The sequence below is a fragment of the Struthio camelus genome, chromosome 10 (genome assembly GCF_040807025.1).
Source record: "Struthio camelus isolate bStrCam1 chromosome 10, bStrCam1.hap1, whole genome shotgun sequence".
Taxonomy (NCBI): domain Eukaryota; kingdom Metazoa; phylum Chordata; class Aves; order Struthioniformes; family Struthionidae; genus Struthio; species Struthio camelus.
Window position 1 is genome coordinate 6,236,492 of NC_090951.1, and position 23,625 is coordinate 6,260,116.

Below are 23,625 nucleotides of genomic sequence, written 5' to 3' on the forward strand. Positions count from 1 at the left end.
TACCATGACTTCAAAAAAGTTTACTATGTCAGTAAGGAAATAATAGAAGAAGAAAAATATCTTTCCAATTTTGTGTCCTGCTGATGTTAAAGAAGCCTTCTGAGTCAGCCTGAAATTGTACTCATTAGCAGATAAGGAACCATGACAGACAGTCATTTGTACCTTCTCCAGTGTCTCCAGAGTCTGCGGATTAATTTTCCTAATGAAGTTAGTCTCACTGGTAGCATAAAAATCATCCCCAGTTTTCATAATGTTGATCAGGCAGTTGTCTGTGAACTCAGGAATGGTGTGAGACAAGTAACAGAAAGCCCTGTACAAAGACAAATTTCATATTGGCTCATTAGTCCTTGGGAGAAACAGAAGTTTTACTAGCTTGTACCCTGTACAAAGCAGCAGTAGCTATGGGCGGTGTGGGCTGTGCACAGCGGCAGGGTAAGGGAGCTGGGTTGGTCACTCCCAAGCAGAAGAAGGCTGAGCCTTCTTCTGACCCCTCTTACACTGCCCGGTGGAAAGGGCTGGGACGGAGGCGATGGACTCCTTGACGCCCTTAGCCTGCGCTAGGATTGAGGACATGCATGTGACCGCTTTTCCATGCACAAATGGGCTGCCACATCCAGTCCTGCTCTCAGCTGTGAGATATTTAACAAGGATGGGCTAATTACACACTCATTTGAGCAAACATTTTGAGAACTGGCCTAACAGTTTCGACCTAAAAGCTGGTAGGTTTTTCAGGTATGCTTTCACAGTGGATTCGTATTCTCCCTTATGGTGTATTTTTGTTCCTAGTGTTATTCCTTATCACAATTCTGATTTCAGAGTAGATTCAACTTTACATATTGGCTACTTTGACAATTCTGCTTTAACAGTGCAGAAGTTTATCATATTAACTTGAAACCGGAGCAAACTTGCCTATATCCCTTTTGAACTTAAAATCCTAGCTTCATCCTATTACTACAGGAAGAGGAGAGAAAAGCATCTTATCTTAGGGTAACAGCTTACCACATATCAACTATTCTGTAGTAACTCTCCATGTGCATGCTTTTACCAAATATCAAATGTTAGGTCATTAGAGGTAGTTCAACTACAAATAAAAGGTGGGTAAGCTACTATTTGCCAGAAAGCATCCACAAGCAATTTTACGAGATAGATGATACATGATGGCTTATATCTTGCCTCTCATATATACACTCTGATCCTTTCTAAAGGTATGAAAGGAACTATTGCAATGACTCCAAGTGGTTCTGATTTTGAACATAAAATTACCTCAGGCACCTAACAGTATCTCCTGGCCTTGTCAGTACTTGGCAATTGAAAGTTTACAATACCAATTGAATATCTGTAAATATGTGCAGAGGGTAAACAGACAGACATCTGTGCTGGAGAGAGAAGTAGATAGCAGAATACTGTTGAAAAAAGCATTGCTTACTTGGCAAATATGTTTTTGCATGGATCTGGATAAGCCATAGTTCCAAATTCAGACACCACGATTCTGTTTGCTTCCACATTGCAATTGTACGTATCACTTTGAAGATATTTACTTCTGTAATAAACTTCACCTGACAAAGGTCAAACAGGTTTCAGTCACATGTCACGCTGAGTTCTTTAGAACATGAGCACAGACAAAGTCAGAGAAGGAATTTCAACTCAACTGGATGTCCTTCAGCTACGAAAAGGGTGCAATAAAACAAACTCTGCTGTGCCCCTGAATCCCTGCTTCGGAAGGCTTCTTCAGCTCTGGAACCCAGAACTGTACTTGTAGCTGCTGAGGCTGATAAGCCAGTAGTTCAGTTTGTCTAGCTTCCCTGATTCCCAACAAGTGTGGACAATACTGTGAAACTGGTGAGAGAAAAGGAAGGACTTAGATAAACTCTTCTAGCAAACCAAAACAATCTGTGCTAAAGTGATTAACTATGCATCTATGTGTGGGCAGTGGTCAGTCTCCTGTATTGGCAAAACTTAGTCGTTGCTGTTTATAAGAGTAACGCCTGTTTGAAGGTTAAGTCTATATTAACCCACTTAATGGACTTCTACATTTGAACTAACCGAGCTCTGTTTGGTTTAGGGAAGTACAACATACTGACAGTTTAGAAAACAAAATGACTGGTCATTTCTTTATAGGTTATTTTTTAAGGACATATAGCAGGATAGGCAAGTACTTCCTGCAGCTTCACTACATGCCTCCTACCACAGAAATGGAAACGAAAAGACAAACACTAGTAATGGAGGATGGCAGGAGTAAAAGCCACTTCTTGTATACACTGTGTATACACAGGTATAGACTTTTTGCAACACCAATCACAGTGTAAAACATCCTGCCTCACACTGTAAAACAGATGAAAGGCAAAAAATGCTTTAACCGAAAAATTTACAAAAAATGAAATTGGATAGAGGAGGATATAGTTTTGGATAGAGGAGAGGTATGTTTTCCCTCCACGAGGACACCAAGTAGGAGGCCTGCTTGTAAGGGTGTTATGAATACATAAGTGAGGCTGGATTTGTGAAGTGACACAGTAGCCTAGTTTCTCTCCTGGCAGTTGTTATAGCTATAGCCAAATCCCAAAAGGGGAACGTTAGTCTTCCCTGAAATCAGGTTGTTCTTCCACAGCAGAAAAACTTCTGTATATTGTAGTACTTTTGGCTGATGTGGTTTGAAACAACGGAGGTTTTCCTGCTCTGAGTGTAAGGCAAAGGCTTCCCTGCTGTGATGGCTCAGAGCTGGTTGAAGGCTATTCTGCAATTCAGATAGTATTGAACTTTGGCACTCCAGGGAAAAGGACAACATAATATATCTTGGACAACAGCCCTAGAGTGGTGTTCCTTTTGCTAGTGAGAGTAATGTGTGAATGGATGTGAAGACAGGGTTATCTCTGAGAAATCCTGATATCCAGCAGCTGCCCTTCTCTAATGGTCACTTGGAGTGACTGGGACTCAGTCTTTTTTTCGCTAAAGCAAATTAAAGCAGCTCCAGACTCTGGTGACATAGGAAGTTCATTTATAGCCCCTTTTGGACATTCCTCTCCTGAGGTGTGCACAGTCCTTCCCTCTCAGAAAGAAGTTACATGAAAATGCTTGCCTATCTGGTCTAGCAATTGTGTCAGACTAACCAGCCAAATAGAGCCTATATGTCCTATTTTTTGAGTTGAAAACATTTTAATGATAAAAAAACTGAAATCAGAATTAGCGACATCAGACACCAAGACTTTGGAACTGAGGGTTTTTCAATCTGATGTGCAACAACTTACCATTTTTAAATGTAAAGCTATGCAGCAGAGCCAAGCCATCAAACCAGTGGTTATACTTGGTGTCCCCTATTGTGTGCATCCCTGGGCCATTTCGGAGAAGTATCCCTTGCAACCAAGTAGGCAACTCACCTATAAACAAAAAGGATATATCAGTATCCATTCATTTAGGTGATGAGCATGCTATAGGACAATTTTCCAAAGGGCCTCATATAGGCAGACAGACTATGGGTCTAAGTCAAGATTTTTAAGAGCATATCGGAGTTTTGGCTAACTAAAATATGACCTGCTCAAAAACATGGCACCAGTAATATTCTACACCAAGAATATAAGATTGCTGGAATGTAATTTGCTAAATATTTGCAGGAAGTAAATAGAGCTGAACCTTTCTTTCCTGAATTCAGATTTAAAGTAATCCATTTAAACCCTTTCACTCCTACCAGGAAAAGCTGGGGCTTATCAGAAATAAACATATTTTATAGGTTATATGACTTGCATTGGCCTTCAATATATCAATTTAAACTTCAGGCTAAATGAATTCCAGTAACAATTTTGTTAATTAAATTACACAACATAATGTAGTGTCATTTTGGCAGTGCTTTTGTGACACTAATTGTATTGCTGGTGTTTTGCACAGAAAAAAAGGATAGAAATATCATACTGAATATATATAAGTCTTGTCAAGGTTTGAATATAAATATTTCTCACCAAATTCCTACAAGAAATAAATTCAGCTACCATTTGACATACACAATAACAACATTCAAAGAATGTCATTAGGCTTGCAAAGCAGAGAAAATTAAATACTGAAGAAATTTTGCCTGTTTATATGCCTTACAATACCAGTGTTTCACTTCTTGTCACTTCCCTTTCTACAGCTTTCTGTTATTTGCAAATAGAACACTGTAGTATCTGCTATTTCTCCAACACTACGGGTAACTGTAATGTACTGCGTGTGGTCTTTTGTGTCCTACCAATGTCATTTATGACTGTAAAGCCGTACAATAAACATGAACTGCTGGTCATGTCCCAGCAAACCCTTATTGCTGTGTTATCACTGAGTTTGGGCTGGCTGCACGTGGTCTTGCTGCAACCATTCTTTCCTATCATTTAGCAAAAATGTAATACTTCTGCTGCGTTTGAGGTCTTGTATATAGGCAGGATCTGAACCCAGTAAAACTATCCTCTGCTTAGGTGCACAGCGTTCAAAAAAAAGCAGATATTTCTGCAATTTTAGAGAACATCTTGCAAGACCTCGGGCTGAAAATTATATGGAGGTTATTTCTCTGTATCGGAATAAAGATGCTCAAGAAGTTCCAGGACAGGCCAATAAAACAATTCACTGGAAGAGATAAACAAGGAAGTCCCCGGGTACACAGGGGACTTGGTTGCAGCTTCCGAAACATCTGTGTAATCCTGTGTATTTTTTGGCATAAAAAAAGTAGGATAGAAAGCACGGTGCAAAGGGGCATCTAGTAAGAGTTTCAGATGAAAATTCATCTCAGTGTCAATTAAGGACTAAAGAAATTCTGTAAATCACACTGGGTACTGATCAGCATCCTAAAGCACCTAAATAGCTTTAAAAAACTAGACATAATATCTTTTTGCCCCAGACTTTTATGTAAAGTAACAATAATGATACTTTTCTGTACTGTGTGAGGTCACAAATGAGACGCAGCAAAGTCTCTAAATATTTGGAAGATTATTAACTATCATAGCAATGGAGTTGTCTCATGCAATCACATGGATGTACAAGGTTTTGGAAAGCAAGGGTTAAATTACAGCTGACGTCAGTAGTATGGGGTCATATTTACAGCGCACATATTGAAAAACAAACTAGCCAAAATACCGGTGGAGCTCAGAGCTAGCTAAATTTTTAAAGAGATCAAGGCTCCCTTCAGCTTTCAAAATTGGTAAACGGTGAATCGTCATTAGGGATGAAGGAGTGATTTGTAAAATCTATTTTAATTTCTGAAATACGTCATCTTTGCTGGAATAAACCATTCTTCTATACAGATCAGATATGATAAATGGTTTTGGTTGAAAATAATTCCAAATGTTACAATAGTAAGTTTTCACCTTGAGTGAAAAATTTTAGAAAGGCATAAAAACACCCCAAATTAAAACAAAGCATTTTGTCTGTCTTGAAACAAAATCTTTTCCAAATTAGCCACCGAACTGAACAACAACAACAAAGACACACAAGTTGTAATTGTCCTTCTAGTCTCCTACCTGGGAAATGACTTCAAAATTGGTAATGATGCCTTCTACTTCTTGGACTATATATTACAAAAAATGCAGCAGACGTTTATTCTCAGCTAAATAGGGGTTCTCAATAAGAAATCTCTCCTGTAACTGTTTTTGTGACAACTTGTCATAAAAAAATACTCTTTGCCTCCCCCTTCTGTAAGATTTAAAAAAAAGCAAACCAATGTAATGAAGAATGCATCCCTAGAAGGGGCGCTTTAAACCATCTTCCTGGAGGATACCCTGCATTTTTTGCTGGATTACCTTCTGAATCATCTTTTTAACAGAACTCTGTGGCATCAGTTACTGCTGCTTTTCTGTTTAGGTTCACTATTGCTAAAGAGTTCCAGTTTTGCCAGCCCTCTCCAGGAAGCAAGGAAGAACCTGCTCATCTGAAAGAGCAAATAGAGAGAGGGTAGTGAAGGGTTACCGAAGGGAGAAACTGAAACTCTGGACAGAGAATGGGGGAGGAAGTGTGACCAGATTAAATCCCTAGACTTCCTCCCTCACCACCAACTTCAGTGAATCCTTTTCAAACAGACTTTCTGCAAAAGTACACAGAAATTCCCATAAAGTGAGAAAAATCCCACAGTTAGGGGCTCAGATCAGAGCCCCTCAGACCAGATTAGAGAGCTCAGTCCTTTAAACAAAATTCACTTATGTTTTTCACTTTCTTATCTTCCCTTTTCAGTGTTGCCTTGAGTGAACAAGTGTTTCAATAGTTACACATCTGAAAACAACAAAGTAATAACACATATTAGAACAGATTTGCTTTCACTTACCTTGCACCACAGCTTTTATGGGCTCTGGATGTTCTTCTTTATTTCTACCAAATATTGCATCCATTGCTCATGTAACTAAAAATTTGCCGTGCCCCCTATCCAGTTGTTCCTGCTGCTGTAGAAGTCCCCTCCTGTCTGGGCTAAGAATAGCTCTTTCCTGTTACATATAAGGATAAGGTCAAAGTGCAGTTCTGGCTAATGGCTGGTGGCTTATAGACTGGCAATTTATAATAGCCGATCTTTAATCCCTAACACATACACTATAATTCTTGCACTTTCTCATTAAAATTAACTCTTTCACTGTTTCCAAAGAAGAGTGAGAAAAATGTAACCCAGTTGCCTCTCTGCTCAAAATAAGCCCACTTCCAGTAGCCACGCTCACCCAAGGAGTCAGGAAGAATGAATCTGAAACCTCACCGTCAGCATTTCAGAGAAATTTCATATACTGTTTGGGGGTGCTTGCCCCATTTGGCAGACAGGGAAGGAAAAGTAAAAGAAACCTCTACTCGCTGTCCTGAACTTGGCTTTTTGGGAGTGATAAGCATTTCAGAGCAGGGTCTCATCCTTTCCTTTCCATCCTGTGGAAATTTAAAATGGGCTTTTCTATGAATTAATGAAACACCATCACTGAACAGTCATATGTGCTTTATTTCCTTACGGACAAGCTGTTTTAGAGTGACACATCTTTGAGTCAAACATCTTTTCACATATAAACACTATAAAATATTCTCCCATATGTGACCTGAATGCACAGAGAACCTAGTTATCAGCTCTTTGGAGTTTCTCTGTCAGCATGGCATAAAAATAAGGGGGATTTTAAACCTCACTGCTTTTGTTGCAAGATAAGGTACTTAACGGAGTTCCATGTCATTAATTTTAAAATCCTCTAGGAAAAGAATTACTTCAATATAAAGCATGTGATTGCAGAGCAAATCATAGGCTCCATTGAACATGAAGGATAAGAAGATTCTTTGCACAGTTATATATTATGCAATTTCATGTGAGGCCACCCTAAAAATCTGATTTTTTTTTTTAGCTAAATCACTGCTGTTCCCAAAATGTTTTTACAGCACTTCTTAAAGATGACTGATCTTTTATACATAGATATATTTATTTTATTTAAAATGCAATTTGTGTCACACACGACTGCTGTGACTCACTTGCTACACACATGTATTGCTCCTTTCTTCCTTACCCATTGTCTGTTTGATGGCTTACCTTCACCTGGGGAGATCTTCAAAACAGGATGCATTTTTCTCTATTTGGAAAGCACTAAGAGAAGCAGGAGATAACAAAAATAAGAAACAGGATAAAAAAGGCAGTATATGGGCTTTGCTAGAGTCTGTAGTATTAATAAAGAAACAGCAGGATTGAGTCAGGATGAATTTTAAGGCTGAAGGAGATGGAAAGGTCAAGGTTCACATACGTACACATATGCAGATATATATTCATAAATATCCACACCTATATATACATATATGCACACACACACATGCATGTATATATACACATATGCAGAGTTTTTGGAAACACAAACCCAAGTAAGGTATTTTTTCAGCAACGCCAGAGCCTGAAGAAGGTCTGGCAAGAAAGCTAAGCTGTCTGATTCTTATTTCCATTAAGCCATGGAGATATTTTCTCTGTCCATGACGTTCTGTTTTGCTTTAACATGTTCTTTTCAGAGTATCCTCATCCATTGACATGACCACAGCTCTTACTGCTGCAGTTTTAATTATTTGGCCTACACTTCATTAAAACAGAAGTTCTGCGAGTAATCTAGTTTGTAGCAGCACTAAGCAGATTTCCAAACAGAAAGCAGGCAACAAAAAATATTACTTCAAAGCACTTTTGCCTTCCTTCACCATGACCCATCTAGCTTAAGTTTCATCCAAGATAAGATCATTGGAAACCTTGTTAAAAGGTGTTGGAATAGAAGAACAAGAAGCTACAGATATCCATCAATTTTTGAAAACAACCCAAACATGTTTCAGGTATCTATGCACTGAAAGTGTTGGCCCATATTTTACAAAACTTAGCTAAGAAAGCCTTGCAAAGTTCATTTCTCCTGCTTGTCAGGGAAAAATACTTTATTACCAGTAAAACACATCATTTTTTGTTTTCATCATGCTAATGACTGATAAGCAGCTTAGTAAGATACAGAGATTAATTTTCCTGCTAACCGTGTAGTCTTGCCCTTTTTATGTTGAAATGGAGCAGTATCAAAAAATGTATTTGCAACAGTAATTTTTAGTTGTCAGAGGAAGTGGATATGAATAGGTGACATTTCTACTTCATAAAGTGTCTTCCTCCTCTGTAGAAACATTTGTTTGCTGGGAGAGCACAGAGAGAGAATACGGAACTCCACGCTCTAGAGAAAACAGAGAAAGAACACAGAATAAACCTTTTCTACTCCTACTTATTCTTCTGATTTATTTTGATATCCTACAAGAAAAGAAAGCATTCAGTTTTGCCAACAGGATCCTCCCTAAGAGCTAAAGCTCTTTGTTAGCACAAAACTCTGTATCTTTATGGTGAATCTGATAGTGTTCCTTTTAATGTTTTCATGTCTACATTTTGGCTTTGGTTCAAACCTCATGTATAGAACAACACAAAGGAGAGGTAAGAAAAAGGAACTGGAACAGGAAATATAACCCTTCCTGGATTTAGGGGAGACTATTAGCACCTCTCTGATTTTGGGTTTACCAGACACATTATAAGTCCTACATATAATGTTTAACGAAATATTATAAACTCAGGAAGAATGTTCTGTATGTATGAAGAACAGGTAGTTCTCGATAGTGTTTCATTTTTGCCATGTTAGGGAAGCCATGTAATCAAATAGTTCGCAATGAAGGAAAGAAGAGAGAACAGACCTGTTCACAGCTTCAGGAGAGGAAGGAAAAGATCTTAGCTGTAAGATAAAATCATGAATGTAGTCAAAAGGCATCTATCAGTCTTACTGCAGAAGTACTTAAATTAGGAGAATAGGCTCTACAGTCTAGTAGAAGCGGTCCTTTTTTGCTGTTCTTGGCCAAACAAAGGGTGTAGAGAGGAGACGCATATTTTGTAGTCCCTGAAACTTTCAAATGCAATGAACTAATTTTCATGGGCTTAATGGAACACAAAAGGCAAACTCATGTGTCATGGTTAGTGCCCTAGCAGGTGTGTGACAGTTTCTTTACATTGTCTCTGCACTGTATCCTTCATGACTCTTCCTAGTAAGGGATATCGAAAACATAACCCTAAATGCAAAAGATTCAATCCCACGGTTTGAATGGCCTCTCCAGACGATTGACTTCATTTACAAAAACTATCTAGTGGTGAAGGGCCATGAAGACATCTCGGAGCACAGCATTGCCCTGTTCTGCCTCGGTCTGGTTACATCCTGTGGCTCTGCCAGGCTGGGGAAGACATTTAGGGTTAGAACATCATCTCTGTGGTTAGAACATGGATGCCACTAAGAATCCTCTGATGTCAGACACATCATCCACTTTCTAGCTTGCTGAATGTAACAGCTGAGTGGAAGCCACCTAGTCAGACGTATCCAGACAGCGTTCTACGGAGTGGGTACCTAAGCGCTGGATAAAAGGTTAACAGTTTTGGTTTAATTCAGTGCATAAAAAAGTCAAACAACACCAACATATGGCAAGGAAAGGGGAAAAGGAGCTTATTTTTTTCTCAGGAAATAGCCCAGCCAGTCCAGTTCTAATAACAAGATGAGATATAGCCTCGATAAAGCTCAGGCATGAAACCTCTCAAAGCCTAAATTCTCTCATCAGCAGCCGCCATTCTATTGTTAACGACAGATTCAATCCACTTTTGCTGGACAACGAAAACAAAATTTCCCAAAGCAGAGTAGCTGGAAGAGTCTCTTTGCTTTACTGTAAACTTGTAATCTTGTTTGCTTTTTGTGTATGTAAATACATGCTTTGCACAGCTCTAATTGCCGATTAATTAAGCTTTTATTATAACGATAATGTAATTGCCATGTGTGTAGTTGTCTTTGTACTTTTGGTTTATCTATACAAGAGGCAGATCATTGCCTTATGAAGCAGAGAGAGAACAGTATTATTCCTTATCTCTATATTGCAACAGAAGTACTTATTTAATTTACGTTAATCTCAACCTTTCTATTATAAAATTCAAGCTATACTTCAAGCCCATTAACAAAGGTCAAATTATCTCAATATGATTTTAAGCTGTGCTAAGTGCTTTTAACTATCTATCATTATCTGTTATTACCACATAAAGACTCCAATATTAAAGCAGATATGAACTTAGAATAGTTCTTGCTGAAATTATACTGATTGCTATCTCACTGTGCCAGGACATGTGAGCTCTAACCTTTATCTTTGTTAAATATTGTCTTATTGACATGATCTCCTTTCAGAGAAATACACTCAGCATCACTATGTATGAATAATTCTCTTGCGCTGTCCAAGTGCAACTATATACAAACTATTAATATAGTTTGTTCAAACTAAATAATGAGTTTCAATATATTATTCTGATCAGGTTTGTCAGTATTGTTTGAAATCCAATTAATTATTTTGTGGAGGTTTTAATATGTTTTTGTAATAAATATAAATATTTATTTTCTTTTATTGCTGTCATTTTGTCTACAGAAATCACCAGAAATACTGATTTGATCATTTAAATAAAAACATGATTTAACTTAGAATTAACATTCTCCAAGTGCTCAGGCACAAAACTGCTGGTCCACCCACAATAGTATCTAACCAGATTGAGCTCACCCAGTTATCATAATGCCCAAACACATGAACGCCCAAACATTTAAACATTAGGCATACAAACAGTACCCACACAAACTTCCTCACCATTAGACTTGTATAACCTTACCTGTAGCTTTCAACATCACCAGACTATTTACTTCTTTTAATACTTAGTATGCTATACAGTCAGCAACATGTTTCCAAACGGGCACAGTGACAATATGGAGGTAAGCATTAGACCGAGGCTGTAAAAATGGTATTATAAACATTTACAGTAAGACAAATTAATATGGTTCTACATTATCCTGCCTTTTAGCCTATTATACATCTTCAGTAGAACACAAAAGAAAAACTAAGAAGAACTGTTTTCGGTTTTTAGTCGAGTGGCACCTGACTGCAGGTTGTTTAACACAAAGGCAGTGTCCCTGAGCAGACAGACAGCTGGATCTTTGTTTTTCTCATCACAGGGACCGTGAGAAGCTGACCTCTTTTGTAATGTACTCTAAAATCTATTGAGGAAAGACACTGTTTAAGGATATGCATTGTTTTTATTAACAAAAACAATCTGTAATCCAGTTTTGTTTTCTGTTTTCTTGTCCTGTAAGCTCAGAAATAGCTCATAATAAGCAGAAGAAAAACACATAACAAAATTAAATACAACAAACAAGAGGTGGAAGCTGCTTTGCCTTGCAAGGCTGACCAGTTTTACACTCCCGGAAATCAGGAGTGACTGCAGAGACACCAGTGGAGTTGTGATGGCTGTGGGTTCAGACTCATGCAATTTTTTTTTTTCCTCACTGTGTAGGCTATGAACAGTTCAGTCCATTTGCTATCTACCAACAGTTAATGTTTCACCCAAATAGGGTACCTTGAATCCCTAGCACAGTTGTCTTAATAAGATATTCAGGTAATGGCACATCTAAATTGTGCCATTTAGTCAGCCATGATGATAAGAACACATGCGGTGTCAGCAGATGTTTCGGACAGCTCTGCTACTTTCTGTGTGAGTTCAAGGCTAACCCTAACTGCCAATAACAGGCTCCATTAATGTTGTGGTCTTACGTGGCACACTTTTTGTCTCCTTCCCAATAGTCAGAGTTCTGCTGTGGGAAGCAATAAAATATAGGCACTGGCTGGGGAAGGGGGATGTATTCATGCATGAGCCATATGGCAATTGAAGAGACTTAAGCTATAAGCCCAAAGGCAATATTAGATATTTCCAAAAAGAGAGTTCCTATGAGAAGATCCTCAGGGACCTATTCAGGCAACATCTGTGCCAGAATGTAACCACATACATTCTATAAACAGAAGTTATGTCCAACCCAGCAACTCCTGAATGTAGTCCTACTTATCTCTGTCCCGACCCCATCATCACAGGCATGGAAGTCTAAATTAATTGTGCCCTATAAAGATAAGCCATTCAGTCAGAATTGCTTTCCTTGTTTTTCTAAATAAGATAACATCTCAATTGCACCTTGGCAGAGCTCACTGGTAAGTTCACTATGTTGCCACATGGAAAATTAGACATTAGAACAACAACAAAAAACAGCTTTTTGAGTCAGTAAATAACTGGATCTCACTATCAAGACAAGCAGCCCAGGACAGCGGCTAGGAAGGCAGTGTCATCATGATTCACCTTCTTAAACCAATTGACAGATGGCTTCTTCTAAAGCCATCGGTAGAGCTGGAAGAAGTAGCTGTAGCTACGGGCTTTTCTCCATCCCATTCCAGAAAGTCTGCTCAGTACTCAGTACTTCCGACCTATTTGGGTAATAATGAACTGAACTTTTCAAGAGGGAGTTCTTCACACAGCAGAAGTGCATGTGACATACACTAAAATGGATCACTCACAATCTTGTCTCAAGTTAGTGAGGCCTGAAAATCGTCTTTTTTCCACCTCAAAGCCTAAGTAATGTCACACAATTTTCGATTTCTATGAATGTTCAACTCATAGAACAGAGGCATATTTGTGTTCCTGATAAAATTTACACATAGCACTCAGTAATGTTCAGGAATGTAAAGACGGTAATATCTTCCTGTAGAGAGTAAATTTACTCGCTGTTCCTCAAGGCAAATGAACAAAAGCCAAAATGAATGGGGTTGTGATTTATTCCTTCCCATTGGCAGCTCTTCATTTCCTTAACTCTTCAAGTCTGTTACTTTCCGGCCTGTGTTAGAGGATTGTCGAGCTATTCCACTGTGCTGCAATGGCCTTTTGAAGCACAGGACATTATTAGACTGCCATGATGCAATTCTGATCTGCACTAGGGTACAAATAAGGACCACCCTGAAGTCAGTGGAGGCAAAGTGCCTCTCCTTGTCTGCACCAAGCTCTACAAATAAAGTCCAGTGAAACTTTGGAACTGTTTTTCCTCAGGTCTGGGAGACTGAAGTTCAGAAATAAGAAACTCTTACAAATGAGCTGCTTTTTCCTAATAGTAGCAGTTGGTCATGGAGAGATTTGCAGTTGGATTCAGGGTAGCCTGAGCTGCAGCTATGGAGCTATTGGTTACGTTGAACAAGAATTCAGGCTCGCATTTTTCATAAACAGCCTCCAATGCTGCATGCCTAATATGGAGTGCTCTATGCCTAATATGGAGTATGAAAGGCTGATTTTCAAAGCATGGTGTGTACTCATCACCTTGATCTACAAAAATTTAGGCATATAAAGCTAAGCATTCTAAATGGCACATCATTTATAAATATAAGCTTAGATTTAATAAAAATATTTAGTGATTATGAATACATTGAGATGAGGCTACCAAAGCTGAGATGTTTTAAAGGCTTCTATTTTCAGAAGTGGTGAATATTACCTAGAAGGTTCTCTTAAGAAACTCAGTACAGGCCACCTTTTTTTTTTTAACATCTATTAACTTTTAACAAAATATGCTTCAGTTTTCTTTCATCTCACCTGCCTCTACTTCCAACAGAAAAAAAATTAGTAAACCTTGAAGGATCCCTTTGGGAATTACAGATTTCCTTTCGGAACTCTTCATTGTCTTTTGTGATGTTTTATATAGCACAATGCTTTTCCAGAGAAACTTTCTCTTGATGGCCACCATCTGGGGTAATTCATAAGGGCAAGTTAGGACTCTGTAAGAGATCTGCAGGGCCCCCTAAAAACATTTCTGAGAAAAGTGAAAGACTTACTCCAACAGATGCAAGAGAGTTCACAAACAAGGAGTTATTCATAGCTTTATTGCTGCTTGGAGTGAAGGCGTGAAAATATTAAGAAAGCTTGGTCACTGATTTCTAGTCAAAGCTTGCAAAATACAATTGCTTTGCAAGTCTCATTTTAGCTGGTGAATATGTTTTAATTTAAGTCCCTGGGACATAATATGTGCTGTAAGGGTGCTTACCACATCAGCCTTTCAGGCAGGCAGTTATAACTGAACAAGGATTAACAAGTCTTGGCTCTAAGTGAAAGGCTTACAGTTCTTTAAAAACAATGCTTATGCAAAGGCTTTTCTTTTGTGAGTCTGTCCAAGTTCCTCAGAACTATGCAAAAAGGGAAACGAAAACGAGCAAGTGAATTGGATTTGGTGTATCCAAAATCTGTATAACTGACATTATACCTAACACTTTCCTGAATTTCCTGGAGTGGCTTTGCGGTACTTGTTGGGGTCAGTTTCACTTCCATGGGCATGGGGATGGGGGCAGCTTTTTGTACTTGCAGGGACTCCCGCACTTCCATGACTCCCTTTGGAAGCACACAAGCTGAAATTATACAGCTACGTGCACCTTTTTCTCTCTTGCACACTAGCGTATATGAGTATTTAAATAACTTCTTAAATTACTTAAATTATTTAATTACCTCAGACAACTGCACAAAGGTGAATAGTGAAAAAAATACTATTATACTGTGACGTTTCCATGCTGACTGCTAGCATAAGAAAGCTATTAAAATACAAAAGTGTTTCTGTTGAAGAAGAATGCAAAACACATGTTTCCTACAAAATGTTAAATTCAAGGAGCACAGTTTATTTGAAATAAAGCTATTTTTCAGTAATGACTGAAAGGGCTTCCAGGAATTTTCTTGCTTCCTGAGGACCCTAGTTGCTAATTTTGATGCTTTTAAAACAGCATTTTCTTTTATGCAAGTGCTTTTCTCTTCCCTGTGGTAAATAGCAGAATAAACCGACTGACAGCTTTAGTGACACTGAAATGTACGAAGTCAACAAACTGCAAAAGAGAGAAACTATCTTTCTTCCATTCTCCAGCTGCTGCAGGCAGTTGAAGAGTTACTTATAGCAACCGTAGATTAGGAAAAAAATTCACACTGCTGTAGAAATTGCTAACAGTGGACTCACTTGGAGATCTTGGCTTTATTTGTAGACATTTCCAAACATTCCTTGTTCTTTTTTGGGGCCTGTTTCAAAATCCATCAAAGCCAAAGACAAGACTTCCATTAATTTCAATGGCTTTGGAGCAGATCCATAGAGTATAGCCTGTGGCACCTCTAGCTCTGGCACTTTTAGCAGTATGCTCATGTAGTCAAATTCCCAGTTGCAGAGGGAGAACTGAAAGAAGCTACAGAATCCATCCATCACAAATGAGAGAGTCAATGTCACTTACTGGAAATCCACAGTTTTGCATCACTGAATAAGATTCATTTAAATACAGTCTCCTTCATACCTTTGTTTTCAGAAACAAGGTATGCTTCTCATAACTATAAGGCCTAAAATGGTAGGGCTGGCTGCCAGCTTCTCCAAATCCAGGCAGGTCAGCACGGCCCATGGAGAAGCAAGCACTCTAAAGGAAATGTCATGAAAATATACAGTGGCCGAGTAATTGAACAAAAGCTGCTCTCAGCTTTAAGTTTTGCAATAGCTTGAATATAAGGCAGTCAAGCTGGGGCGGTCCCAAACAGAAACCTATGAAGTTTTGTATGCAGCCCAAAAGAGACTCCTAATCTGCAGACATCCTCAACAGAAACAGCTGATAATCATGTTTACAGGGTCTGTTCCAGGAAGGAGATGGGTGTCTGGGCACTGACTAGGCCAGATTCATCAACTAATCAGAGTATGGAGTGGCAGTCCCCAGAGCTGGGGAACCCAGTCTGTATATTCTCATCTCGGCTGCTCCATCAGCCCTTCCTGTTAATCAGCTAGATGTTAATGTGGGATCTGCTCCACAGATTCCACAGCTGAGGTAAGCCTGAATTTTCAAGTGTAGTGGGAGAGGGGACATCCAGCACAGTGTGTATCCTTCCATCTCTGAGCATTTTCTTTTCCTTTCCTTCCCTTTTCCACAATTGTCTTACCCCTTAAATACTTTTCTATAAACAAAACTCCTAAAAGTCCTGATCAAGGACTGCTTTACCCAGCTGAGCAAGATGACTATGAACTGGAGGTCCAGAATGGTCTTGGGACTGAGGATCATTGTTAAATTGTTACTGGCTGCTGTGTACATACTTTACTTTGCAAGAAAGCTTTAGGGAGTTAGAACAGGGTAGTAGTAGAGACTGGCATATTGTGTAATATGTGCGTTACCTTCAGGTCAACAGTGCAATGCAGTTGGCATTTCTGCAATGGAGCAATTCAGCCAAACATTGCTGCTTCCTGCATCTCTGTGACGCAGTAGCTGTCTCACTCTGATCCTTGTCTAAATATAAGTGTGTGTTCTTTCAGTGTCAGGTTATGGTGGTATAAATTAATAATAATAGCATAAAATTCAGTGGAGTTACACTAAGGACAGGAGGATCACAAAAGCCAAAGATCCTTATTTGTACTGTGTCTCTCTGATCCAACGGCCTTGTAAACCTGATGGGTATCTCTTGCAAGAAAGTTCAGAAGCATTTAGGTGTTTCAGCTCCTAAATGTTGCTGGGCTGGCTTCCTAAAGTCCATCATCAGCCTTTGGAATGTGCACATAGGGCTCCCAAGCAGTTCTGTTTATCAAGGCAGTACTTTCATCTTTTTTAAATGACTGTTTTAACTTTTAGCCTTCTCTTGTACCTCCTGGCAAATATAAATAACGTAGCTCTGTAGACTTGGGCAGCTTAGCTTTAAAGGGATGACAGGAGCGTTTCACAGGGGGTGCGGAATTCTAAACGGACACAATAGTTCAAAATAAAGCTTACTTGAGAGAGCTGAGATTAACCTGGTTATGTGTAAACAAATGGGCAGGATGAATTTGATACAATAATTATAGACATTATATTAGCATCCAAAAGAAGCAACTCACATAATTATATTGAAACAATAATAATTATTAAAAATAAAGCAATCCAAAACATTTAGAAGACTCTAGAGGGCCACCACGTGTTTTGGTATCTCATGACTCCTTGTGTTTCTGAATTCTCATTTTCCTCCTTCTCCTCTCATTCTTACTATTATATTTCACTGTTGCTGCTGTGAAGACCCCCAGCTTTAATGTTCACACAATGACTCCTTTGATGGGTGAGCTTTATCTCACTTTCCCATGCGTACAGCAGCAACATATATCAACTTTATCTTCTCTGCTCATGAGGAAAGTAATATTCTAATGGCTTCTCTGCAAACTGACTTTATTGGGAATGAAATGTTTATACAATGGGCCTCACAATAGCTGTTTACAGTGACTTAGCATCAACACCTGGCATGCGTATCCTCAAATGCAATCACCATTATATATTAGAAGCAATCTGTTCCATGTTCTATTGCTGCTATTGTTGCAAGCAGCAAAGAGAAAGGAAAAATATTGATGACATGACAAGGATGACATCTCTAGCCATTGAAGACAGCAACAAAAAGAGTGGCGTGGCAATGAGCAAGACCAGTGCCATGCAGGGCACTGAGCTGAGAATGTGGCTTGGAACTGCAATTCTAATTTCTTTTGCTGTATGCTGGGCTTTGGAGGAGGCAACTGTTGAGGAAGGAATCCCTTGCTCAAAGTACCAGACAGCTTTCAAACATTCGTGCTATGAGTTTGTTAGACTTCAGCGCACCTTCATAAGTGCCCAGAACTGGTGTGAGAGAGGAGGGGGGCACCTTGCCTTTATTGAAAATGAGGAAACTCAAGAGTTCTTGCAAAAACATATCCCTGAGGACCGGGAATGGTGGATAGGACTGATCTCAAACACCTTGCTGAACGAAACTACTGACGGTAGGTGATTTTGAAACCATGTCATATTTAATACTGTATCAGCACATGATGCTTAATCTAACAAAAAATGGAATCAATCCCTCTATAGACATCTGCTGAAAAGCCATTGTTTTTTGTTGCTAAAACTTTGGATTTATATTAAGATGTTTTAAATGGCTGCTTCACTTCCCTGTTGCATGTTGTCACCCTTTCCATTGGGTCTTGTGGTTGTACAAACAAATGATGAATTGGGTCAGCTTTCTAACCTGGGGAAGAAAATGTGTGGGTTAGTTCTACAGCTGATGAGCAAGCTGATCCGATTCATCACGCTATCAAGGGTTGTAAAGTCTGCTGCAAGGGAAATGGTGGAATCTTGAGGCTGGGAGCATAGGGGGAAGTGGCAGTGTCTGAGTTAGTGGTTTTATCAAGTTAAATGTAAAATGAAATTAAAGATATTTTTCTTTATTCAGACAAAGTACCTCTGCACAGGTGCAGATAAAGCCTGCTCTACAGGCTCTGACTCTTTATCTGTGTTACTATGGAAAATAAACATTCAGGACATGATTTACTTTGTTCATAGGGTCAATGATTTGGCTGGACACTTCAAATATAAGCTACAGTAACTGGTACGCGGATCAGTCATCTTCCTTCTCATCCACATGCGGGTACATCCTGAAGAATGCCAAGTATCAGTGGGGTATGACTGAAAATTGCAGCCAGGAATTTGACTTCATTTGTGAGTTTGGTAAGATACACAACAGTCGGAACTGAGAAGTGAACATACCGTGTTCATAACTGTGCATGAATTATTTCTTTCAAAGTGGCTGTGCAGTAACTGCAATAAAGCTTATTAAAAGTGAACAAGCAAAAATCCATAAAACTTCAGCAGGTGCTATTATACTAGTTTGCTGATGTAAGATCTGATCCAAAGAAAGGAAGAACTCTGAAATCATTGGGAGCTGCTGGTGCTCAGCAACTGGATTTGAGGGTGAATCTAAATGTGGAGCAGTCTATGTCTGCAGCAGACATACATAACCTAGTTAGTTTAAAGTCAATTTGAATAGTGCATAACAGCATAGTTGCAAGAACAAGCTGCCAAAACTCACGGGTACTTGACCTAGGTAGGACTGTATGTCTGCCCTGTAAACATACCGGAAAATATGGACCGAAACCCTCAAAATATTTCCATTGGTACCTGAAGCAAAAACACAGCCAGGCTTCCAGAGACACCACTCATAGCAGCCTGGAATAACCAGAAGTGAGAGCAAGTTCTTGTTTCTTCTCAGACTCTTCTATCGGACAAAGTTATCCCTAGGATAACAAACAGACAGGAATTTGCATTTCCTGATGGCATTTTAGCAGCTAGACGGAATAACTGCAGACATTGTGTTCCAGTGTTATAACATAGGTCCCTTAAATCCTGGCTTGGAACAAACAGTCCTGGAAAGGAATGCTGGCCGTATCATCCCATTCAACACACAGATATGAGGGGAATTTGTGTTCCTCACATTTTGCACGTAAGCCAAGGTTTTTAATCTGTAACTAGAACTAAGGTCACAAGCATTTGAAGGCAAGTCTGGCTGTAGATTCTCTAATACAAATAGTCTCTGAATCCAGTGTGCAAGTACAGGTTACCACAAGCCCTAGCAGTGCCCTGGTCCAGTACTGTGCCACTTCTGACATAACTAACAAGTTATTCCATAATCAGCAGAACCAATAAAGTTTTGTTTCCTGCCCTGATTTTCTGTTCCACATCCCCTCCCTATCCTCCTACTCAGCACTCCCTGTTCCCTCCCATATCCCCAACACTTCCCGTCTGTCCAAAAACTTTCTCTCCCCAGCTCCCTCCCATGTGGTTCTGTAGCTGGTTCAGAGCAACAGCTGCACATGTTGACCAGTTGAATGCCACATCATGGAACAGATAAGAACTTGGGTTATTCCTACTATCGCTACTCCTTATAGAGCTATTAAAGTAGCTCTCTCTCTTCTACCCAACTATTGATTTTCATTAAATTTTAGGGGTTTTGAGGTCTACATCCATACATCAAATCTGGTTGAAGGTGACTAACGGATTAAAAAGGATTGGAGGAGGGGAAATTAGCAGACAGCACCATCTTTTAAGCTTACTTTCTCTTACAAAAACAGACTAAAATTATTTTTCCGTTACAACCACAGCAGACAACTGTCTGTTTCTAAGGAAGCTATCATCTGTTACCATAGAATCTGACTTAAAGCCTTTTAAATTAAAAGAGAGTTTGCATTAATGAGCAATAATGTCCTCCGCTACATCCATCATTCCATTACCCAGGAAACTGAGAATAAATGGAGATAATTATAGCCTTGTTTTCAATACCTGCAGCCCACGTCCATTAATACACACACATATTTCAGTACTAGAGTAGACTCCTGTTTCTTTTACCAGCTTTGCATGCAAGGAACTTGAGCTAACATTCCAGAAAAACGGGGACAATGTTTTCATTAGCTTTTCTGGGTGTTGAGCGTTCATGCAACCTGATAGCGCTCAGTTTGTCCTTCTGTAAAACGGGCACAATGATACTTAACACCCTCATGCACACCTACTGTGGGGCTTGGTTCACATTAACACTGAGTTTGAAACTTCAGATAAGATGTACAGCTCAACTCCAAACAGTATTACTATTTGAACTGAATCCCTCTCTGATTACTGATAACGTTGTCTACTTGATCATCTTAGGTGTGTGTATGTGCCCAAACAACTAACCAGGCAGACAAATGTTTTACCTTCATCCTTTCTTTGGCTCTCTACCATAGAATTGTTTGTTTCTCTCCTCAAGTAAGAACTTCCCTTACTGCAGTTCACTATTCTTTATTATTTCTGCTCCACCATTTGGTTGGACATTTGGTGCTCTTTAGGTTAGCACTTTTGTTGTAGTAAAAATACACATATTGAACTAGGGTTTGCACATAGGAATACAAACCAGGTTTTGTACATTCTTCCATGTAAAAGTTGCTGAGAAAGCAACTACTATGGGAACCCTCTATACAAAGTAAAGAACAAAAAAATGCATGAGATAATAGTCTGTATTAGAATTTAACAGATTATTTTCCAAGCTTTTTAAGAGAGCTCTAATCTGTAAACTGATCATGTTGCTATAGCTACAGCCAGGCTTAGATTTAGCCTTTAAATAACAATAGCATACAATTACTGCAGTGTGCATATATTGGCACTGTTAATTCAGGCATTTAAGGGGGATGATCAAAACAGCAATCGGAGGACAACGTATTTAAACCTGGGACAGCTGAAACAAAAACATTCTTCTGCAACACTCCCATACGTGAGTGTTTTTTTGCATCCTTCTCTTTAGAGTATTAAATATCCTGATTACTTCAGGGTACTACAAATTCTGAAAGATAATCAACTGTCCCAGGTCAATCAAAGAATGAGGTATAAGCATTTAGAGATGTGACCTTACTCATTTGAGTAGTTCTGCTGAATGAAGTTCTGCTGAATACTGCACAAGAACAAAGGTGTCTGTAGCAGGAATGGGATTGGGTCCCATATTTAATATGCAAAGTCTTCTCCAGAGCAGTTAGTTACCTGAATGTCATGCAGATCACACACCGCCACAGGGCTCTTTGTGAAGTTACGAGAAGCTTTAAACTTTTCAGTACTGCAGGTCCAACACTAAATGTTTTCCAGAAAAATATGTTCAATCTTTTTAATTAAGGTATTTTTGTTTGTTTTAATAAAAATGTTCTCAGATTTTTAACACAGTAAAAAACATAAATGCATTCTTTTTGGATTTCAAAAATGGAAAAATATTCGATTCTTTGTTCTTTTCTCTATTTTCATCATAGCGTATTGAAAGAGGGATAAGAAGAAATGAGGAAGAGAAAAGAAAAAACGGATGTGCCAGAGAACTGCAGCAGGATTTCTCAGAAGTTCAAAAATTTTACGTATTTCAACCTCATTACAAGAAAGCAAATAAAAAGCCTGAGAAATATTTCCCTGTTTTCTTTGTCACATATAAAAAAAAGGATAAACTTAGCCCCAGTCGAGTCCCACCTTCAAGAAAGAACTTTGGTCTCATGTCTTGATAATTAATAGGTTAAGATCAGCTACCCTGGAGACGCTGTGACCAATTCTAGAGACAATGGAGGAGGAAGGGGCAGATCCCTCAGCTATATATCCTCATTTAAATTAAATCTAATTTTTTTCCCCTATTAGAATCTGGCCAGAGCATTGCTTGTAATAATTACAATGCCACTGTACAGTGTGGATCAGGAGAAGTTATTCAGATTGGAGAGAGTTTCTATGGACGGAAGACCCCTCACTACTGCGTATTGGAGACGTCTCTCCAGTATGATGGAGATGAAGACTGTAGCTGGATCAGTGTCAAAGATGAAGTAGCAGGTAATATCTTGTTGCATTGCTTGTCAGAGGCATAGAGTAAGCACCAAAGTTCCTGCTTCCTGAAATACTTTATTTTGGTTTATTTCAGTAAGAGTCAGTGAGTGCGAAAGCGGATTATGCCGAAATGAAGGGGATTGCAAAGAACTTCTTACGTGCAGGAGGTTCCCACAGGAGGCTGAATAGAAAGGAGGGACTTTGTGGGGAGCCAAGCAACTCAGAGGGGAGAGGGGATGCACAGGAGCAAATGGAGAACAAGGGCATATCTGGCTTCTCTCCTAGTGTGAAGAAAACATGTGGATACACTGATTCCCTGATGAGTACAATAGATAGGTTGGAGATAGAGCAGCATACAAGTAAACCATGCATACAAACCTAACCTCTAACAAAGATGAGTGAGAAGGCTGGCACCCAGGGAGCTTCGGTGGGGACAAGAGGGCAGGAGGAAGCTGCCACCACCTGCACAAGTGTGCAGACTGCAAGAGCTACAGGGCTCTATTGCTTGCCAGTCTAAACATTGATTGTGGCCTATCTCTATAGTGACTCTTTAGGCTTCCAGCCAAAGTTAAACCAAACACACTGACTTCCTCATTTTTCACCCTCTTCAATTCAGCTCTATTCCTGTAAAGTGGAATGGTGCTAAGAAAAAGCAGCAGTAAGCAACACAATCAAGTAAAAGTGCTGTGGGAGTCTGTCTAGAAATCAGTGACAAGATATTGCTCCTCCCCACCCCATTTTATTTCTGTAATCATCTCTCCTCTGAGCTATTATGACAGTCAAAGACAAAAAACACCAGCGCATCTAAGATGGTCCTTCTTTCCAGGACAATGTCATGGTCTCCAGGCTTGCCAGGTAGCAGCAGACGGCACTTTCTTTGGAGATCCTTGTCCAGCCTCTGGAAGCTATTTGTCTATTCAGTACCACTGCAAGGAAGGTAAGTGGTGGGGGCTGTCAACACAAAATCCTGTTCTGCACTTTGCAGTAACACTATGACCATTGCCAATTATCTTAAAAATAGTTGGTCCATCCTCAAGGAAGAAGCTGGAAGAGTGGTCCGTTGGAAAATGTGAAAATATATTCAAGGCATAAAAATGTAGCCTCTCAGTCCTAACTGATAGCTCAACGGGGTTTTTGATAAGGCTACAAAGCCAGGAAATTCAGATACATTAA

At 39.3% G+C, this 23,625-nt stretch overlaps 2 protein-coding genes across 2 annotated transcripts in view; one reads left to right on the plus strand and one right to left on the minus strand.

The window, feature by feature from the left end:
* The window catches only part of BCO1 (beta-carotene oxygenase 1), a 70,518-nt gene that overhangs the window by 9,855 nt on the left and 37,038 nt on the right, over positions 1–23,625 (minus strand). Inside the window, exons 5-9 of the mRNA XM_009682929.2 lie at positions 7,487–7,540; positions 6,269–6,425; positions 3,243–3,371; positions 1,427–1,556; positions 163–310 (exon numbers count right to left, since the gene is read on the minus strand). Of these exons, the coding sequence (XP_009681224.1) occupies positions 163–310; positions 1,427–1,556; positions 3,243–3,371; positions 6,269–6,332 (471 nt within the window). The 5' untranslated portion in view covers positions 6,333–6,425; positions 7,487–7,540. The remainder of the gene's footprint in view (positions 1–162; positions 311–1,426; positions 1,557–3,242; positions 3,372–6,268; positions 6,426–7,486; positions 7,541–23,625) is intronic.
* PKD1L3 (polycystin 1 like 3, transient receptor potential channel interacting) overlaps positions 17,633–23,625 on the plus strand; it is a 43,306-nt gene continuing 37,313 nt past the window's right edge. Inside the window, exons 1-4 of the mRNA XM_068956049.1 lie at positions 17,633–18,086; positions 18,646–18,810; positions 22,273–22,458; positions 23,279–23,389. Of these exons, the coding sequence (XP_068812150.1) occupies positions 17,633–18,086; positions 18,646–18,810; positions 22,273–22,458; positions 23,279–23,389 (916 nt within the window). The remainder of the gene's footprint in view (positions 18,087–18,645; positions 18,811–22,272; positions 22,459–23,278; positions 23,390–23,625) is intronic.